The sequence below is a fragment of the Lepidothrix coronata genome, unplaced genomic scaffold, assembly GCF_001604755.1.
Source record: "Lepidothrix coronata isolate B3197 unplaced genomic scaffold, Lepidothrix_coronata-1.0 Scaffold16, whole genome shotgun sequence".
NCBI lineage: Eukaryota > Metazoa > Chordata > Aves > Passeriformes > Pipridae > Lepidothrix > Lepidothrix coronata.
Window position 1 is genome coordinate 4,349,846 of NW_016690196.1, and position 20,052 is coordinate 4,369,897.

The 20,052-nt window shown below is 36.2% G+C and overlaps 1 protein-coding gene across 1 annotated transcript in view; it reads left to right on the forward strand.

Moving 5' to 3' along the window:
• CRIM1 (cysteine rich transmembrane BMP regulator 1) overlaps nt 1–20,052 on the forward strand; it is a 169,773-nt gene that overhangs the window by 78,103 nt on the left and 71,618 nt on the right. Inside the window, exons 3-4 of the mRNA XM_017806770.1 lie at nt 4,856–5,098; nt 11,612–11,732. Of these exons, the coding sequence (XP_017662259.1) occupies nt 4,856–5,098; nt 11,612–11,732 (364 nt within the window). The remainder of the gene's footprint in view (nt 1–4,855; nt 5,099–11,611; nt 11,733–20,052) is intronic.

Consider the following 20,052-nt stretch of genomic DNA (forward strand, 5'->3'; position numbering starts at 1 on the left):
TGCGTCCCACAGAGAAACCCCGTCAGAAAACCAACTGATAGTTTCTGTTCTTTGTGTAGCTATCTGAAATGCTCCTTTTTGGAACATAAAGGCAGTGTTTGCAGCCATCTAAGTTTTTCTTTGTGGGTTGTGGGTTGTAGGTTATCAGTTCAGACTTTTATGAGAAGCTTGATGGATGCATCCTTGACAAGTGATTGTTCTCCTTGTTAATGCTTTCATTTTTTTTTAAAGGAGAGACTGAAATGTGATTAAGTTCTATATTTTTTTTCCATTTCCTCTACTTCAGCAAGGCTTTCGACACTTTCTCACAATAGCCTCTTAGGGCAAACTCCAGAAGTGTGGACTGGATGAGTGGACAGTGAGGTGCTGAACAGAAGATCCCAGAAAATGCGATCAGTGGCACAGTTAGAGACCTGTCACTAATGGTGACAGGTCCTGCACGGGTGGATACTGGGCCCAGTATTGTTTGGCTTATTCATCAATGACTTGGATGAACTGGCAGATGACTCCTCAGAAAACCTGCTGGTGGGACAAAGCTGAGGGGAGTGGCCGATACGTCAGAGTGTGGCCCTTCAGAAGGAACTTGACAGGTTGGAGAGATGGGCAGACAGAAACCGTGTGAAATTCCATAAAGGCAAATGCAGGATCTTGCACCTGATGAAGAATAACCCCATACACAGGGGGTGCACCTGGTGAGGAATAGCTCCATGCACAGGCTGGAGACCCATCTGCTGGAAAGCAGCTCTGCGGAGAAGGACCTGGGGGTCCTGGTGGACAGCAAATTGTGGGCCAAGAAGACCAATGGTATCCTGGGGTGCATTAGGAAGGGCATTCCCAGCAGGTTGAGGGAGGTGATCCTGCCCTTCTAATTAGCCCTTGGGAGGCTACATCTGGATTTCTGTGTCCAGTTCTGGGCTCCTCAGTACAAGAGCCATGGAGCTCCTGGAACGGGTCCAGCAGAGGGCAACAAAGATGATTAAGGGACTGGAACATCTCTCTGGTGAGAAAAGGCTGAGGGAGTTAGGCCTGTTCAGCCTCGAGAAGAGATGTTGAGAGGGACCTCATCAATGTTTGTAAGTATCTGAAGGAAGGGTGTTGAGAGGACAGAGCCAGGCTCTGCTCGGTGATGCCAAGCAATAGGACAAGAGGCAATGGGCAGAAATTGATGCATAGAAAATTCTACCTGCATATGAGGAAGAACTTCTTTACTATATCTGTGACCAAGCACTAGAACAGGTTGCCCAAAGAGGTATTGCACAGTCTTGTACAATGTGCTCTGGGATGACCCTGCTTAAGCAGGGAGATTGTGTGATAAGTGTCCTGAGTACAACCTCTTAGTTACAAAAGCAGATATCTGCTATAACAATTCTTCTGTCTTTCCATACAGTTAGGATTGTATGAAATTGTTCTTGTGAAGGAATTTGCACTATGGATGAGGGGAATGTGACATGTATCTTCTTGTAGTGTAGTCTGTTAAGATGCCTCATTATTCAGAAATGAGTATATATTTGCTGTATTAATTTATCTTATAGTAAGTCACATATCTATATAGTTCTCCCTTTGCTCAAAAGTCTAATTTTTTAGGTTTGATACACTACTTTGGAAAAAAAGTTCTCCTTTTCTAGGGACACATAGTATTTGTTTATATTTTATTTATTGTCAGAATAGATAATAAAATGGAGTTTAAGTCCTGATGCCTTGTCTGACTTAGAAGACATTGGTTCAAAGATCCTGATTTGTATAATATACAGTAGCTTAAAACAACATCTAGGAGACAGGTCAGTGCTTCATAGTGTATGTCTATTTGACAGAGAAGCAGTAGGCTATTGTTGTGAATCTACTTTGGTCTATTGAGAAGCTGCTTTGAAATAGTGTGTTGGTGTATAAAAGGGGCAAAGTTAGCAGAAATATCACTGGCGAGTGATTTCACAGTTGTTTTTTTTGTGGAATGCAGCTTGCCATTACCCTGCCTTTCAGTCTTTTGAGGCTGTTGATGTATTTTTAATTATTTTGTTCTTATGTGTTTTCTTATGTGTCTCTTTTGTAAGGGCTAGAAGTGTTTGTTAGTAAAGGAAAAAAGAGCTATTAAACAATTCTTCTTCTTTGATGAAATCTTAAATAGCTGTATGTAATGGAATTAAATCAGGAATCCGGCTAAAGCAGTGACATTTATGGCTGTATTAATGTTTGTAGTTTATTTTGAGAACAAATTAAATTTTGATGCCTTCTTCGATGAAGTAGTGGAAAGGTAAACAAGTTTAATATAATGAATCCCTGTGGATAGAGATCTTGCCATTTGCTGAGATAACAAGAAGAAAAACCTTGAAACTTTTCTGAATGGGTTGCTTAAAATTAATATCTCTTTTATTCAAAGTTGGTATCAAAATGAGGAGCCCTCATCAGCTTTTACTGAAATGCAGTAAAACTGAACTCCCACCTTCTTATATTGCAGTGAGTTCTGGACTCAGGATGCAGTTACAGTAGCATGATGCTAGCAGAATAAAGTTTTAACTAACATATAGTAATGTCAGACCTGGAGCTGCAGGATTTTCATGTTTTAGATAAAGATTACATTCAAAAATATGAAGTAGGGAGTGTACAAGAAAACACTTAATTTATGGCTGACCACATATCATTTCAACCAGTAGCTCTTTTCCATAAAGGAAAATTACATCTAAATCAAGAATCAAATCATGATATGCAGAAAGTTTCTTAGCCTGCTTTTGACTCTGCTGTGGGCTGGAGTTTGGGAAGCTGAAAGATAGTTATCTGTTGGCTGATCCAGCTTGGGTTAATATATTTGACTTTCCTGTTGCTCAGTTGCATTTGTATACTGGAAAGGGAATTTTTCAACATGTACATAGTTTGAGATGTATTTTGGAAGCACGATATTTACATTTGTATTAGTACGAAGTTATTAGTAGGGTTTTCAGGACTATGAAATACAAAAGTAATAGTGACACTGGATTGAAAAGAAAGCCTTTAGTTTGTTTCCTAAATATCTACTGGTGTTATGTTACGTGTTATTAAAACATGAACATATATTTGCAAGGTGGTGGTTATGTTTAAACCATTTCCTCTGAAAGAGATGCTAGCTTTATTTATTTATTCTGTTGCTACTAACTACGTTGGGCACAATGACATGGAAAACACTATCAAAGATAACTCTGAAACACTGAGTGAACATTTCATACAAAAATACTTGTCATGGTTCTCTACTTTAAATTTCTCTCTTCTTTTTTGTGATGTGTTCTACATGTTGATTATGATATATCCTTGTTTTCATATTTTTGCTAAGTGATCTTACCAACTCCAACAGAAGGCTTTGCATAGGTCTTCAAATATCTAGAGTCCTGAATAGTCAGAATTCCAAGAGTTTGACATGCATTTCTGACAAACCTTGCCATTCTGAAAGTTGGCCAAATCAGTCAAACACAGTTTTTATTGTATTTGGCCAATTGCATTGGTCAAATTGTATCTGTATTGTTTGGATTTGACCAATTGCATTGATCAAGTACAAGCAGACCTTAAGGAAATGCATATCTTCATATAGATACATGGATATATCTGATTGCAGTTAAGTAAAAAATAGTAGGTAAACTTGTCTTTTCATGAGAGAGACTGCATGACAATGGGATTATCTGTTAGTCATGGAAATCAGAAGATTGCTGGATGCATAATGCTAAGGCAGATCAATGAACAGTTTGAATTTAAGAGTCTATCTTGAGTACAAGTAGTCTATCAAGAGTCTTATCATAAGTACAAGGGCTGCTACTGCAGCAGTTCTATCACTTCTCTGTAAATGTTGAACTACATGTAGTAGAAAACAAAAATAATTTTAACAGCTAAAATATCAAGCCTTTTGTTATATACGTAAACTAAAGACTATCAGTAAAGTACTGAAACTAGTATGTTATCTATTATTTTTACAGCTTTCTGCAGTGAACCTCTTTAACCAGTAATGTTCAGTCTGAACAGTGTTTAATAAAGCAGATAAGACATAAGGGTAGGTTTCAGAAAAACATTGATCTTACAAATGTTATTTAAAGTTCTAGGCAAAATACATATCTAGTCAAGGCTGTTTTGGAGATAGATGGAAATAGTGGGATTTTTAACTATAACAGAAGAGTTATGACTCTATCTAGTAGCACATATAAGCTAGTAATCTTTGTTGCTTGTAAGAAAAAATATAAAGTACTTGTACATGGAGAAATCATCGAATATCCTGAGTTTAAAGGGACCCATAAGGATCATCATCAAACCTTGTTATCACCATAGTCAAACCTCTTCTCTTAGTGATAAAGCTGTGAAAGTACATAGGAGCAATGCTTCTAATGTGAATATGGGAGCGTGTACAGAAAAAATCCTCTGCTGCTAATGTATGGACTCTGCAAATATATTAGGTGTTGAACTTTTAACTAGCTTTTTGAATAAGTGAAAGCTCAGTCCAGGTTGATAAATCAATCAGTTAAAATCAGTTGCTCATAATCCAAAATCTTCAGAAACTGAAGTATGAACTTCAGAGCTGACATGATGTGACAAGTTGTTTCTAAATATCCCGGCCAACGGTGTAGCTTCACAGCTGTTCTTGAGGCTGTGTGGGTTTAGCAGTCACGCACATTGTACAAATTAGAATTTTGTAAAATACTTCATAAGGCAACTGTCATCTTGCAAATACCTATAGTTTTTTTAAGTATATTCCATAAGTTTTACTAATCAGTTCAGCAGCAGCTGTTTCCTTTTTTACTGTTTTGGGGGAAGAGAAGAAAGGGAGCTTTAGCCGAGTTCGTGTTTACAGCTTCAGTACAGTGTTTTACTGACACATATGGCATGCTGATTTTTCTCTCCCTTTCAGAAGAGAAACCTGATTGCTCCAAGGCCCGCTGTGAGGTCCAGTTTTCTCCTCGCTGTCCAGAAGATTCCATCCTGATTGAAGGTTATGCTCCTCCTGGTGAATGCTGTCCACTCCCAAGCCGTTGTGTGTGTAATCCTGCAGGCTGCTTGAGGAAGGTTTGCCAACCCGGCTACTTGAATATCTTGGTTTCTAAGGCATCAGGAAAGCCAGGGGAATGCTGTGACCTCTATGAATGCAAACCAGGTAAAAGCAGACACAATTTGTTTTCCCATTTTTCAGTTTTTTTCTGTCTGACAAGCAAAGTAATTTATATAATTATGTCTAATAAAGCCTATATAGCCTCTGAATTATTCTGATTCTTGAAAATTAAAGGTATTAAATGTGAGCAGTATCCATTAAAAAAATATTATGATAAATTTTACTGTCTTTTTTCTTTAAACATTAATTTAAACTCAGCAGCAAGGGAAAAGTAACCTAGTAAGAATGTTGCATTTCTGTGAATGCTACTAGTGCAAGTGACATAATTTATATACTGATTACGTTATACAAAGATTTTTCATAGTAGATATACCCTGTGCATGGACAGGGAATTATGAATTCTATCTTAAGATTTCTCCAGATTATCAAGTGATGACCCTTAAAAACCAGAGAGCAAAATGGTTATGGAGGAGCATACTGAAAAACTTTACAACATTTTCAGTATTTACCCATCTTCCATTTTATGAGAACACCCTTTCTTGTGATGATTTATTATTCCAAGTGAAGTGGAAGATGTAATGCACTCTTTGATCCAGGCTTTGGTAAAGATGAATAATGAAAACAGAGGGCTGAAAACAGGCATGTAAAATGGTATAATCCAAAATCATGTAGGCAAATAGGTTCAAGTATGTTTAACTCTGCTTTTCCTATGCTTGTTTAAATTTTCTTAAATCTTCCACAGAAGAAGACTGTACAGTCTTTGTATCTTCTAGTGCTTCTCTTTGTGGTTTTTTTTTCCCTAATATCCAATGCAAATCCCACGCTATGGAAATTTAGGCAAACTTTTTTTTCTCCTGTCCTGAGTAATTGGTGAACAAGTCTTTACTATAATTTTTACTATAATTTTTTTGGAACATTTTGTCAACCTTAGGCTTCTTTCATCTAGAATTAGCTGTAATTTCTTATAACATAGCTCCTTTGAACTCCTGCCTTGTTATGTTTCCCTTCTATAAGTTTTTTCCATTTATCCACATTTCTTTAAAATGTGGTATCCAAAAGCAGACTAGTATTTTTGGAGAGTCTTCATTAGCACTAAATACTGTAGAATAATTGTTTTTTGTCTCTCATGCAAAATTGTTTTACTAGAGTTATTTCTAGTTAGTGAAATGCTGTGGTGCCAGGATCTTTCCGTATCATGATTGCTTCTGAACCACTATATTTTTACATTTTAATTCTTCCTACGTATACTTAATTAAGCCTTTACTGAATTTTGTCTTGCTGACATTGGATTATTTATCTTTCTCAAAGTAGATGTTAGCTCTAATCATATCCTCCCAGCTGTTATTTGAATGCCCATCTTGTAGTTTGCAATAAGTCCATCCGGACTTACCCATGGAGGTTACTTCTTAAAGACTGTTTTAACTTGCTACAGAATCTTCAAACTGAATATGTTTTTCTATCACATTAGTGAATTTATGTAACTGTGTGTATACTGTTTTCTGAAGCAGTTCATATTTTTTGCTATAGGGACTTTAGGAGGCGAAGGCACATGCGAATGGAAAAATGAAGATGCGTATTAGGAGGATAGAAGAGTAGAGGCTTTGAAGAGATTGGGGAAGGAAACTAATGAGATTTAAGGGAAGTGTAGAGCTTTACAAATGGGGGTTAGAAATTGAGAGGCCTGGAATAGACCTTTTGTATTCAGAGTTTGACTTGGTATCCTGAAGAATTGTAGGAAAGAAGAGTTGGAGGGGAACTGAACTATATGAATTATGACTGAAATGCCATGTTGCTGGAAAAAAAAATGGGATAATGGACAGTATAAGGCCTGGGAGGTAGGTGTTCATGCAGAGTTTCTTGTGGAGCTGATGTCACGAGTTTTACTGAATATGTCAGCAAGTTGATGGAATTTGTGTGTCAAACAGAGAAAAATGTTTTCCAGTTTTTGCCATAGACCCAAAAACTTTAGTTCTGTGAGTACTGCTACCAGAATGCTCTTCCTACTCTTCTCTGTCTGCTTGACCAGCCTCAAACAAATTGCCAGAAGCTGGGAGGACTGCTTCCTATGACGGCAGTGCTGCCTTATGCCAAGATAAAGTGCTTGCACAATTAAAGCATAAATTGTGTTTATTTTTGTTCCTTAAATAAGATATCACTGCTCTCTAGTTTACTGTGGCATTTGAGTTGGGAACCTTCTGCTGAAATCTGCATATGTTCAAATGCTGTGATTGGCAACTGAGTTACTGAAAGAAAATAGTGTTTCCTTAACACTAAATGCTAGAATAAAAATAACTTTTTTTATTTTGAGATCCACTTCTTTTTTTGCGACTTTTACTTTAGGGATACAATTAAAGGCATTGGTATTCAGTGAAAATGAACAGTGAAGAAACTTAATAGCTTAATCATACTTGTCTATGGACTGTCCAAATTTGCCCAAATTTGGACAAATGCTTGTCCAGAGTAATATATCTTAAATGTTCTTACCTGTTGCTCCACCAAGGATCTCATCACAGTGTGGTATGTGCTGAGAATAAGTATGTCCTGCTCATTGTTTTGCTGCAGTTACAAAACTCAGAGGTGAAATAACTGGTCTGGTGCCATAAGCAACCTCCTTTATTCTTACAAGCTGTGTATAACTGTCCATTCATAAGCAGTGAATTTAATGAATGTGCATTGAATTTAGTTTAGGCTGGGAGTTACAGTTCTTAAAATGTATTTTTAAAAAAAAGTAATTCTTAAAGATAGTTTGAATGAGCAATCTCAAATGGAGCTGAATAACTTGTTAATGGTAAAAATAAAAATAACCTGAAATGAGATTTTTGGGAGTATATGTGCCTCTTTGGCTAAAAAGCTAAACCACTATGAACAGTGATGCTTTTAAAATCATTTTTGTTTATTTAAAGATTGAATTAAAATCTATTTAAAATGTATTTTGCTGAAGTGGTGATAGGAACTCTAGCTGTCACTTCTGAATAAAGCAAGCTAAATAGTTTACTTTGGCAGTTGTCCAACAGATGTTTGTTGTACCTTTATTTATAACTTTTTTTGTTGTTGTATATGGTATAAAAGGGAGTGTCATATTTTAGTTTCTGACATCCTTCCCCACACTGGGAAATGTCTGCCATGCTAGACATAACCTATGTTGGAACAACCAATCATTTGTCAATCTTTTAGAAAGCTTTCAATTTACTCATCTCCAGCATGGCCTCTTTTTTCTGTTACCAAATATTGTTTTAAACGCAATTGTAAAGAAAATGTTATTGTTCAGCTTACTTCTTTGAAAAATTTTGTGCAGTCAGAGCTTGATGGAAAGTGCGAGATCAGCAGAAAAATTTAGTAGGTAGCGTGTAATGACGCACAGGGAAGTAACTTGTGCTCCACCCTGGTGCAGCTTCAGCACTGAAAATCAGGTCTGGAGCTTTCACAGTCTTGTGCTTAAGGACAAGGGTCAGCAAAATCAAGTTTTTATGCATAGCTGAGAGAAGAGGAATTCTGTAATCTCTGTTGCTCCTAGAAATAGTACATGCATTGTTTTATTGGATGCTTTGTTAAAGCTGATGTTGAGAGAACTTGAGATAAGAGTGGGGAAGGACTGGAGAAAATGAATGAGGAAGAATTACAGATACATGTCCAATGGAGCTGGAGAAAGGGTTTTTAAGTTGATGGTGAGGGAGGAAAAAAACCCAGCACATGTGGGGGTCCATGTTGGCAAATACCTGGGATAGGGCAGTTAAGGAAGTGATTCAGGCAGTGATACAGCTGCATTCAAAGTCCAGGAATGCCATCTGTTATGGTTGTATGTAATATATTCTGAAGTGTCAAGGAGTGTAAAAAGGGTAATGCCTTGTCATGGAGAAATACTTTCATGCTTCCTTCCTACTTCTCCCTGGGCAGAAAGTGTAACTACCATTATCACATGTAGTTGTGTTGTGTCACGTTATTCTTGAGGAACCACTTGAAATGCATCTGAACTGAAAGCAAAGGATGTTACGTGATGCTTTTTAGCTGCTGTAGAAGCAGACTGTGTATCCTTGAACTGAACCCTCAGAAATCTGCAACTTCTGAAGTCTTACCCTATACTGAACCACCGTGTTGCATCAGAGATGTAATTACTGACTTGCTACTGGATCATTAGATGCCTAGGTAGTTATTTAGATCCTGCCCCTAAACTGTACACTCTATTAGTTGAAAAGCTGACATAATATGCCAGGGTGAAACTTAATACACTTAATATACTGTGTTAACATATTCTACCAGAAAGTTATTTTCACCTAGGTATTAGCAGGTACACAATCAGAGACCTTTGGTTTTGTAGTCTATAAAGGAGGTGGCACATTATTGCATGTATGTCAGGGTCTGCAACCATGGCAGAGTTTATGTTACATTCTTGTAGAAAAATTGGTAACTCTCCGATGATACTCTATACAAATTGAGTGCATGAGAAAATTCCTGAAGACTTGTAAGTAAAGGTTGATTGGGTGTGTCTTCACTGGTAGGAAGTTGAAACATGTTTATGAATTCTCGAAGACGCATATTTGTCAAACTATGTATTTAAAGCTTAAAGCTTCTAGAATAGACAATTTTTTCTTAGCTTATGATAAAATATATAATAACAGCTTATAATAAATCTATTCATGAAATGTACATGTGATAATTATTGGAATCAAAGCAAGCTGTGAAAAGACACTAGTAGTTCAGTAGCAAATGTTTGCAGTCTTATTTTTTTAGGACAGTAGCGCAGCTAATCTGGGAAATATCTTTTTAAGCAATGAAGAATTCAGTTATAGACTGTTCTGAAACCTTACAATATTTTCAGATTATCTGTGTGTTTGTCTCAATACTTTTTCCACTTTGAGAAACCTGTTTAAACCTGAAAGAAAGTAGGAACCTTTTTTCCTCTTTCAAATATTTTGGATCTCTTATCTGTCTTCATCACTCTTCTGGGAGGAAAGTATGAAAGAGATGTAAAGACAGAGCCAAGTTTGGTTTTTTTCAGTGGTGCCCAGTGACAGGACCAGAGAGGTGAGGGGCACACACTGAAACAGAGGAGGTTCCCTCTTAACATCAGGAAGCACTTTTTTGTTGTGAGGGTGACTGAGCACTGGCACAGATTGCCCCAAGAGGTAGCGGAGTCTCCATCCATGGAATATTGAAAAGCCACCTGGGCACAGCCCGAGGCAGCCAGATCTACATGGTCTGCCTTGGGAACCTCCAAAAGGTCCTGTACTACCGCAGCCATTTTATGATTAATCTAACAATAAAATGATAATAAAAAAATCTATTTGAAAACTCGTGATTTGGAGTTTGTTTGTAGTTTTTCTTAAGTTTGTACTTTTTTAATAGACTATTTGGGCTGCTTTTCAGTGTTAATGAGCTATTTACTATCACACTGTAACCACTGCAATAGAGATGTGCTGAACACATTCTGAGACTGAGGTGTCTCATTATGACTGATTTGGTTATTATTGCTGTGTACTGCTGAGCATCAAGCTGGAAAAATGTAGGACCAGAAGACAGAAAACAGGCCTTTGAAGGTTATCAGCTCTTCTAGGAAGTGTGGTGTAGCATTGCCAAGCTGCTATAGTACTTCATTAAGCAGCTGTGATAGTGTCAATACTGAAGTGAAGTTTAATCACTAATCAGGGATATCATACTGTATAATTTTCAGCCTGATAACATTCTATTCATCCTGCTTGCTCAGTCAGAAGGTAGCTCATATCTTAAAGCAGGAACCATGTTTTATTCTGTACTTTCTTAGTATAATTATGATAAGGGGTAGCAAATAGATAATACCTGAGCTGATATTGTTTGTTAACATGGAAGATTTGGGACCAAATAAGATAAAGATGTGTTTCAGCCTTCCTGAGAAGTACTCAGAAGGATTAAATATATATTCAGCCTGTTTATTTTTTTTTCTTCTGGATTTCTAAACATTTGTTGCTTTCTAAAAACTGTTGGTCAGTCTTTCTTGTTAAATGGAATTCTTTATCTCATTAATGCAGAAAGATATGATAATTTGCATTTCGTTTTCACCATATATAAAAACCCAAACAAAACAACCTAATGGAATAGTCTTTAAAGTACATACTTTATATGTGCAGACATAAATCCATAGTGTATCTCTCTTTTTTTTTTAATTTCTTATAACCCAAGTATTTTGCTATTTAAACAGCCTTTAATTAGGAAAAAAACCCCAACAATTATTTACTGTTTTAAAAGCTGTTGGAAGTATATATTTTATGTAACCTAGTGTATTTCTAGTAACTAATATTATTCACAGGTGTAATGATTGTTTGATTGCCTAATTTTTATAAATTTTTTATTAACTAATATTAGTTCAATTGCTTCCTGAGTCAAGAATTTTAAAAAGTGAATCTTAAAGAGAAAGGAAGTCTTTCTGTAATGTTACCTAGCAAGCATGCATTACTTGGATAATTTTTCTGACTTAAAAGATGATTTGATGCAGATGATGCATAAGTGGTTGCTTATGAGGAAGTAATTTGCAAAAAGCTTCTAAAGCATAAGTAAAAGAAATTTTCTTCTTCCCTTCCTCCATAGTGTTCAGTGTGGATTGCAGCACAGTTGAATGTCCTCCTGTTCAACAAGTTGTTTGCCCCCTGGATAGCTATGAAACCCAAGTCAGGCTGACGGCTGATGGCTGCTGCACCCTGCCCACAAGGTTGGTGTCTTGATGGCTCAGTATTTTTAACTTGTTCTCTACAATTCAAGTACTGCTGTAAGCACAGGATAATAACACGCACTTCTGTGGCAGTAAACATTAATACAGAATAAAAGAGATTTGAAGTAGATTAAAGATATATCAGTCTGATGGAAATACGGGAATCTATCTTTTTGAAGCCCAAAAAAAATCTTCTTAGTGCAAATGAATGAAGGTGATTTTTGCTAAAATTCCTTGAGGAGTTCATGTCTCTACATTGACTTTCAGTTAGTTTAATTAACTTTGCAAAAGTAAATACTTTTGAGAAACTTTTGAAGGTGCTTAATGGTAAGAAATTAAATGATGAATATGACAAAAGATATGCCAGAGATATTTCCATCTAGTTAAAGGAAAAAAATCATATTTTTTGGTATGTGGAAGACCACTGTAAGAAGCTGAAAGATGATGGCTATCTGGAACTGTAGGGAAACAGAAATTTCAAGTATTTGCTTCCATTTTACTTCCGTTGTTCAAGTAGGCGTAATTTTTTGCGATTTAAAAAATAAAACACTGTAGAGTTTGTTTTGTTCCATAGTTATGCAACACTATTTGAGTTTCTGTTTTTGCAACAAGTTTCCCAAAACCTGATTCAGCAATATGCCAAATAAATACAAATTCAAGCAAAAAGTGTCACCAATGAAGATATTTTACACCAAAAAGAAAATATTTCTTGTAGATGTAATTAGTTGGTTCACTTAATGTGAAGGTCTTTGCACCATATAACATTGCCCTATTCTCAGCCCATTGTGTAAAGTAGTGATACACTTACTAAGAATTCAGAAAGTAGAAGATGGCAAAGGTTGTGTAATCATGGATCTTCTCTGTTGGGTACCCCTTGGGTGCACATTTAATATGGTGACTTCTTTAAAACTGTTGTTTCTGTGACATATGGGAGTCTCTTATTGCATGGAGATTTAAAAACATTTATTTAAAAAAAAGAGGGAAGGAAAAGAGATGAGGAAAAATATCATATGATGCACTAATCCTTGCTATTAAAATTTGAAAATATATTTCTAAACTTGGCAAATTTTATGATCTGATACTTAAAAATAGTATTATCCTTACTCAATGAATACTACAAATGTTCTTTAATTCAGAGTTATTTTCTTCTATTTTCTCGGTTTCTGAATTTTGGACCAGATCATGGTATGGATTCTCAGTATCCTTCCTTTATTCTTTAACATATTTTCCATAAAATTCCCAGGAATTGCAGTGGTGCCATATTAGTTGAGAGCTGACCTGGCTAGTTGGGATTGCACAGGAGGCTGTAGGTATCATAGTCATCATACCGGCATTGTTGTGAACTAGAATAGAATGCTACTAAGGACTGTATTCAGAAAGATAGATTATGAAATAAAAGAAGGAATCTCAGATTATTATTTCATAAATTTATAGTTTAAATTAGCACTCAGAAACCTTGATATGATAGAAAGATTAATGGTACATTTTTACTTTGAAAGTTGTTTCAACTTGTTGAATTAAAAAGTGGTATATAGGGCAAATTATTTTTATTTCACAAAAGTAAAATTGTGTTCTATTTTTGTACAGTCTAATATAACTTGTGGTTTGATTTTTCTAGTGCTTGCATGGAGGGAATGAAAAATATCCACTTTATTTTTTGTCAGCGATAACTTCAGTGTTACTTCTATCAGGGAACATAAAGTACCAAGAAAATAAAACTTCATTGACTTCAGAAAAATGACCAGTTGGAAATATTTTCTATTTCTAGCACACACATGGGAACTGACCTTAAATAAAACACCTAGAGCAAACATGTTCTTGAAAGAATCTTTTTATTTCTTTGTGAATGTTTAAAAATAAAGTCAGTTGGTTTGCTGGGTGTTAACTGTAACTGATGTCTGAAGTGTACTTGTCCATGTGTGTGGTAATTCAGTGATGAAACCAGTATTCCTGTCTCCTGCACACAAAGACCCCAATTGTACAATCAGGCTTTCAGTGTGTGAATTGCTAGGTAATTGTGAATTCCTGAAACCTCTTGGAAATCATTTGTTTTGCATTACTGGGATCAGAGTTTAACAAGAGATCAGAGATGGGAAAGATGAGTACTTAGCTCCTGGAGTCTTATGACCTGATCTTATGATCGGAGCGGTTTTTGTGTTAATACCTCTGCCCTCCTTGATGTATAAAACTGCAAAAAAAAGACCACAATTAGCATAATCAGGTGTTTCTGCAGGCAGGTAAAAACAACTATAGGTATCTTGTACTCCTTTAATAGTTTTTAATTTTGTGGCTCAGTCTATGTTGCTTCATGTTGCTATTTGGATTGCCTTAATTCAGCCAAAGCAATAATACACTCTTTAATGGAGTAGGTGAGAAGAAAAGAAGAAAAACTGAATCTGACAGCAATAAGATCATATAAAGGATTTACATATTGTGTGCCTGCTAGAAATATATTTAGTTATTTTATATATACTACTGTGCTTCTTAAGGAAGACAGTGCTGTAGTCATCATTCATGTGCTGTAGGTAGTGTTATTACTTGAAGGGGGGAATGAAGGAACGTAGACAGGGATAATCAGAAAAGAAAGCTTGTGAGAAGGTTAGAGGGAAGAGAAGTGTATGTATGAAAAGAAAGAACAGAGAGGAAACAAAGTGCAATTAGTTGGAACATGAAAATCAAACCATTTGAGTTCAGGTTCAATGTTTTCTCAGATTTGAGGAAACATTGGAGCTTTATATTTGAAGGGTTTCATGTCAAAATTTTAGAGAAAGTCAAATAAAGTGCAGATTTATGGATGAATGAGTCTACGCTGGGAAAAGGGGATGTTTTCGCTTAATTTTGGAATTTCTTAATAAAATATTAAGAATTGTGAAATATTAACGTTGCATTGTCTGACATTCAGTTTTGAGTCACCTAAATGGATATCATATATGTTTTTAACTGTTAGAATTAAGTTCAAAAGAAGTGTCACTGTATGGTTTTAGTGTACATTCGAGAATAATTTATTAAAAACAAAGAGACGTTTCATAAGGTCATAGTCTTTAGACATCATCAAACTTTTTTTGTTAAGATTCTGGACTTTTTGAAGAAATTATGATCATCTGTTTCATTTACTGCCACTAAAATAAAGGTCTAATACCAGCAGAACCAGAAAGCAGTTAAGAGAGTGCCGTGGCTAAGGATGGATGACATGTTACTCAGCTGGTTAAGAAGTAGTTGATAACTTCATATACAGTAGGAGCAGACTGACTTCTGTCCCACTTCTTGTTCTTGGCCTGTTTCTTGTATGTCATATGCTAGAAAAATGAAGATTATTAAATCTGGTGTTAAATTGGCATTTCTTTTGAGTGAGCTCTTGAATGCATATTCATAATAATGAAATCTCTGCTAGCAATGCCAGGGGGAAAGTGGGAACAGTAGGCATCTGACACCATAAATTCTTGCTATTGCCTTCAGAGGTTACATTTGGTGTCACACTGATTTCTAATGCAGTGGTTAAAATAGAACAGCCTACTGATTTGGCATCGACATCAAAATACCGGTTGCTTCAGCTTTCATCAGACTGTTATGAGACACCTTACATTTCCAGCTATTATGTTAGGAAAGCTGAATGTTAGGAAAACAGGAAAATAGCTATTATGTTAGGAAAACTATTATGTTAGTAAAGCTTAGAAAAGTCTGTCTCTGTTCTTGGTAAAGATGCTCCCTTCTCCAGGGAGCTTGTTGAAGAAAAAAATGTATTAGAGCTCCTACAAAAACCATGTTATTACAGTTTTGTTATTGGAAGTTTGTCATCTTCTATTACAAACTTAAATGAAGAGATGATCAATATAAAGTGTACGAAATCTTTTATGTTCAGATGTTCCCAGTTTTTCTGTTGTGAGTTAAGGGTCTTCAAATTTTCAGATTCCCTTGAGAATTTTTTTGTAAGTGTGCAAATCTCTATCAAAATCTGTTTAACTTTATGTGTGAAAAATGTACAGTAACAACAGGAGCTTATTTCAGTGATTGTCACTGGCTTCTATCTCTATTGCTCACATAGTTTTGTACTTCATAGGATTTTGTACAGCAAAGTAAACAGCATGTTTGCACCAAATATTTTTGGATTACCTTTTTTTCTTTGTGACTGTTCTCAGAATAATTTGAAAGTTTAGTCTCACTAGTCTTTTCTAGGTCTCCGCTTCTTGCTATAGTTTCATATTCCTGCTTCTGTGTTGTTGTCTGTTACAGATTTGGTAATTTCAAGATTCATTCAGTGCTCTGTTCTCAGAGATATTTCACACACACACATCCTTCCCCCAACTATTCTTGGTCAGTCTTTTAGTAAAACCATATGATCCAAGAAAACTCGACAGAGAATAGAAAGATGTTAGTACCATGCCAATATTAAAAAGAACAAAAGCTAAGTAATTAAGTCTGATTGTCTTGGTATCAGTTCTAAGAAAAATAGTGGGGAAACTGGTAGAGGATTGAATTAAGGATTAAAGGATGTAATTATAGCTAGAAGCAGCTGATGTTGCTTTGACAGAAGCAGTTTATGGAATCTCATTATTTCTTTTGAAGATACTAAGCTTGCCTTAAAAATTTGACTGTCAGAGTGCCTTCCTTTTCAATTTCGGTCTTCCATAGCCACTAGTCCTTTTTTTTTTTTTTATTGGATTCTAACTTTAAAAAGCAAAGAAACAAAAAACAACTATGACTTTTTAATTAATATTGTCTCATGATGTTTACTTTATCAAATGGAAATGTATCCCCTTCCTCAAACTTCTTAACATTGAAGAACATTTCCCATGCCTCTTCTCAAAATTTGGAAGTGAATCAGTCTCAATGAATCAGTGTCATTCTCCTTTACCTCCTGAGATGAACTCTTGCATCATGCTCATGATGGCTTCAATATCTTGCTGATAATATAGTATATAGTAATATCCTTCTGAGGGGACAGATACATCCAGGAGTATGTTCACTAAATTCCAATAATAAGTTTGCTTTAGATACTTTTTTAGAAAGCTCATACCATAAGCCTGAATATGTTGTAGATTAGAAAAAGTTCAGAAATTGAATTGATATATGTTTATCTATCAAAATTTCCAGTAGTTTATTTTCTACCTGAATCATAGCTTTAAAAAAAAAAAAAAAAGAAAAGCAGTTTCAAGAATGATGTGGTGGAATGAGGAGGAGAAAAAGCAATTGTAAATGAAGCATAACTGAAGCAGATAACAAGTTACAGAGAGACAGAAACTTAAAGAGCAGTAAACTGCTTAACAAATCGAAAGCAAAAAGCAATACAGGTCGTGATGACTGTTTCATTTGTCAGAAAAGTGATTAAGAGCAAATCTTGCAAGACTGCAGCCCAAAAGGCTTGCGCTTGATGGATGAACGGATGAAGACTTTGAATTGGGCCATTTCACTATCACTTAGTTACAGATAGCTGGATATCATTACAAATGCAAACCTCTCAATTGGCTCAAGTAGCATGAAGGAGTAGGATTATAGTTGTATGGTTTAGAAGAAAACCTCTGAAAAAAATTTCTTAAAAGAATTAGTCATAGAACTTTTTTTTCCTTGTTTGAATAGTCTTTTCCCTGTTGTTTTTCCCTTGTACATGGCTAAATGTCTCAATATGGGGCTGCTGTGAATGGCAATGCCATGATTTGGTCTGCAGTATGGTGAAGTGAAACATGCTTGACCAGCAAGTCCAAGTGTTATTTCTCTGGATGATATAATAAAATACTATTTAACACTGTAATCACCTACTCAGTCCCACTGGGGGGTCCAAGAGGCAATTTATATGTGCATTTTGTTTTTTCCTGAGCATTAAAGCTTTATTAGAAAACAACCCACTTCTTCCCTCTGCCCCACCCCCAATTCTTAAATACTTGCATTTTTATACAGCTCATGAAAAAGATTTGATTTAGTCGAAAGGTTTAATTTAAACTTTATTTGGACAGAAGTTGAATATGAGTTAGAACAGTAAAAAGATAGAGTTTCTTATCATATTTAATTACCTTTCAACGTATGAAATAGTAGGAAAAAGAATAAATCTACAAAGTCATGCTCCACTTTGAGAATCTTCTATTAAGAAAACACTCTTTTTCATCTGTCCTGTGTTAAAATATTTGTAGCGTGAGTGTGCTTTATTTAGCAGTTCTGAAAGACGTTTAAGGGTTAGTAGGGGTTGCAAAAACCACACCTCTTTTAGAGGTCATTGAAATTTGTTTATGATTAGTGTAGTGAGAGGTCGAGGGATAATGGCTTTAAACTGAAAGAGGGTGTATTTAGATTAGACGTTAGGGAGAAATTATTCACCATGAGGGTGGTGAGACACTGGAACAAGTTTCCCAGGGAAGGTGTGGATGCCCATCCCTGGAAGTGTTCAAGGCCTGGCTGGGTGGGGCTTTGGGCAACCTGTTCTAGTGGAAGGTGTCCCTACCCATGACAGAGGGATTAGAACTGGATGATCTTTCAGGTCCCTTCCAACCCAAGCCATTCTATAATTTTGTTATCCCTCTAGATTACTTTTTCCAGTAAGCAATTGCTTTTAATGTACTTTATCCCCTTTTATGACACTTGGACCTGTTATCATTGTTTCATATATTGCGTCCACAACCTATCACAGCATTAGACCTAGCAGCCAGTGTTCTGTATTTCATGTTACAGCAGTGTCTAAGGAATCTAGTAGCAGCTACATGTAAACTGGCACAGTTCCTTTCTTCTCATTTTATGACAGCAAGTCTGTAGTTGTAAGTTAGTAAGCTATTACCAACCATATTTGCATTATATTTGACAGCACTCATACACAGCTAGTTGGATAATGTTTTTCTTTTGACAGCATCTGTAGAGGTGACCTCTGAATCCCTGATTAACTTTACATCTATACTGTTTAGTAGGAAGGGTTGTGTACACCCTTTCTGTTCACTCTTCTTAGCTGTTTGGCTGTTCCATATCTTTTCTACATCATTCCTTGTGATTCTTGCAGTTTTGTCTGTATTGTTTTCTTAGGTCTTTCTGTCTTAATTTTATGATAAATTGTTTGCGTGTTCCGTACAGGATTCACCACTTTGATTTCCCCAACCTTCTTTAGAGGGCAGTCATGATTTTCCAGGAGGTGTAAATTTTTCCTCATTTTCCGCTGTACCCGTCACCTCTCTTAAGCAACTTTCTCTGATACAGAGGTCTCCCTTGTATTTGTTCTAGAATTTTAGATCCTTCTCCTCCACCCATCTCATCTTCAAGAATTGGTATCCCAGAGAAAGTGGTTGTGGATCCCAGTTTTTGTTAAAGGAAGGTTCAGCTGGAACTGGTAAGACCAAGTAAGAATCCAAACACCTGTATCTTCCTGAAATTTCTATTCAGGGATTGACTTCCGAGTAACTTGGGCAGCTGTACAAAAGGTCTAACAAAAGTATGTTGAGGGTTCTGCAGAAGCTTTGCTATGCTTCTTAGAAACTCTGGCATCTAGCCATTGTGGCCAATTTTGCTCAAGTTGTTCCTCCTGTACTTTAGCAGATCACTGCCATCTCAAGTACGTCTGACCATCGGGGTGTTACACTTTGTGTTGAATAGGAGCCTGTTCCTTAGTGAAGAGGCAGGTTTATGTTGAAGGAAAGCTCTACATTGATGCCAGTCAAACCCATCCCATGTCAAGTTCAGGCTTGCAGTAGGCTTTTGCTTGTTTTGACAGTTGAATAGAACACTGCAATTTTGTGAAGTTTCATAATATCTGGAAATAGGTGTTTAGGCATTTTTATTTTAGTCTTTAAAATCCTCAAAAGTTGGGAAATGGCAAATATTTTTCTCAGGAAAATAATTTTGCTCCATTCAGGTCTGCTGAGAAAGTGATATTCAGTCCTGTTTATAGACTACACTGTACTGAATATCCACAAAGAGCAAGGATAAGAGGGCATGATTGTAACCTTTAAAGGGGAACCCATGTCTCACGTCTGTCTTCTACATGGTGTCTTCTAAGAGAGGTAATGAATCCCAGAATTCAGAGTTCAGGCATTCCCTTTCTTCTTTACTGTGGCTGCCTCAGGAATTCCTAGATGTTCTCAGTGTGATGGTTATTGCTGCCTTGGCACTGAGCCTCACAATGTGGGTTGTTTTGGCTAGCAACCATATTTTTCTGAAGTCCACAAATGAGGAAAAGATGATAAGTTGGTTGGTTGGTTGGTTGTTTTTTTAAAGCCATCTCAATAAAACTTGAACAGAAGCTCTTGAAACATATGGCATTTCTGGAGCCTGATGGCTGATTTCTGAGTATCAGAGACCTCAGACAAGGAGAGGAAAACATGAGAATGTTTGCAGAAGAAATAGCTTGTAA